General features: G+C 52.1%; 1 protein-coding gene across 1 annotated transcript; it reads right to left on the reverse strand.

Moving 5' to 3' along the window:
* Nucleotides 1-293: 293 nt before the first annotated feature.
* Nucleotides 294-1,338, reverse strand: LOC121965961 (2-oxoglutarate dehydrogenase, mitochondrial-like). Its single transcript, XM_042516068.1, has 3 exons — nucleotides 1,166-1,338; nucleotides 640-794; nucleotides 294-484 (listed from the first exon to the last, which is right to left on the reverse strand). The coding sequence occupies exons 1-3, from the start codon at nucleotides 1,199-1,201 to the stop codon at nucleotides 364-366; spliced, it is 312 nt and encodes a 103-aa protein (XP_042372002.1). The 5' UTR covers nucleotides 1,202-1,338; the 3' UTR covers nucleotides 294-363.
* Between the last annotated feature and the right edge of the window lie 82 nt (nucleotides 1,339-1,420).

The following is a 1,420-nucleotide window of genomic DNA, read 5'->3' on the forward strand; positions in this document are numbered from 1 at the left end:
CGGCTCTTCCTCTCTTTGGTCAGCTCGTAGTAAACCTTCCCGGTGCAGAAGATGAGCCGCTTCACTTCCTCCGGACGCTCCGCCGCCACGCCGCTCTCTGGGATCAACCGCTGGAAGTGAGTTCCTGTACGATGAGGAGAAGAAGAAGAAGAAGAAGGTCAGACTTCTTCCTTTAAACAACGACTACCAATAATAATAATAATAATAATAATGATNGTGTGTGTGTACAGTGTGTGTGTACAGTATGTGTGTGTGTGTGTGTGTGTGTACGTACAGTGTGTATGTACAGTGTGTGTGTGTGTGTGTGTGTCGAGGGCTGGGGGGGCTCGGGGGGTCAGAGGTCAGACAGGTGTGGCTGCAGCTCTATTGCTGATCTTTGAAGGCGTCCAGACCGAAGGCGTTGTCCAGGAAACGCCGCAGCTCCATCAAGTGTGTGTTCTTGTTTCCGGTCGCTGGAGCGGCTGCAGGATCTCTGCCGGCGTACCTGAGAGAGAGAGGGTTAAATCAAAGCCTTACAAACCAGAAACCAGTCAGGAGGAAGGACATGAGGATGAGGAAGATGAAGAGGACGATGAGGAGGATGAAGAGGATGAGGAGGATGAAGAGGATGAGGAGGAAGATGAGGATGAGGAGGATTACCAGACAGGTTTGGCTCTCTGGATGGTGGTCCTGATGCGAGGCTTCACGTAGTCATAGTAACCCTGGTTCTTGTGCTCCTCCTGACACCACACCAGGTCGGCGTTATGAAAACGCTCCGACTCCGCCTTCACCTGGTCGAACGGGAACGGAGACAGCTGGACGACAGAGACAGAGAGACAGGCGGAGACAGAGAGACAGAGAGACAGAGAGACACAGAGACAGAGAGAGATGGTGGGGTGAAATCCCTGGAGGACGTGGGACATCCTACACGAATTTGCAACAGAGCATGCAATTTCAGGACGTGTGTGTGTGCACCTGCTCGATATGTGTGTGTGTGTGTGTGTGTGTACCTGCTCGATGTGTGTGTGCGTATACCTGCTTGATGCATGTGTGTGTATCTGCTCGATATGTGTGTGTGTGTGTGCCTGTGTGTGCCTGTCTGTGTGTACCTGCTCGATGCGTGTATGCGTGTGTGTGCGTGAGTACGTACTCGATATGTGTGGTTGGGGTGTGTGTGTGTGTGTACCTGCTCGATGCGTGCGATGGCCACGGTCCCCTCCATGCCTCGGCTCTTCCTCTCTTTGGTCAGCTCGTAGTAAACCTTCCCGGTGCAGAAGATGAGCCGCTTCACTTCCTCCGGACGCTCCGCCGCCACGCCGCTCTCTGGGATCAACCGCTGGAAGTGAGTTCCTGTACGATGAGGAGAAGAAGAAGAAGAAGAAGGTCAGACTTCTTCCTTTAAACAACGACTACCAATAATAATAATAATAATAATAATGAT

Source organism: Plectropomus leopardus, unplaced genomic scaffold (assembly GCF_008729295.1).
Source record: "Plectropomus leopardus isolate mb unplaced genomic scaffold, YSFRI_Pleo_2.0 unplaced_scaffold2253, whole genome shotgun sequence".
Taxonomy (NCBI): domain Eukaryota; kingdom Metazoa; phylum Chordata; class Actinopteri; order Perciformes; family Serranidae; genus Plectropomus; species Plectropomus leopardus.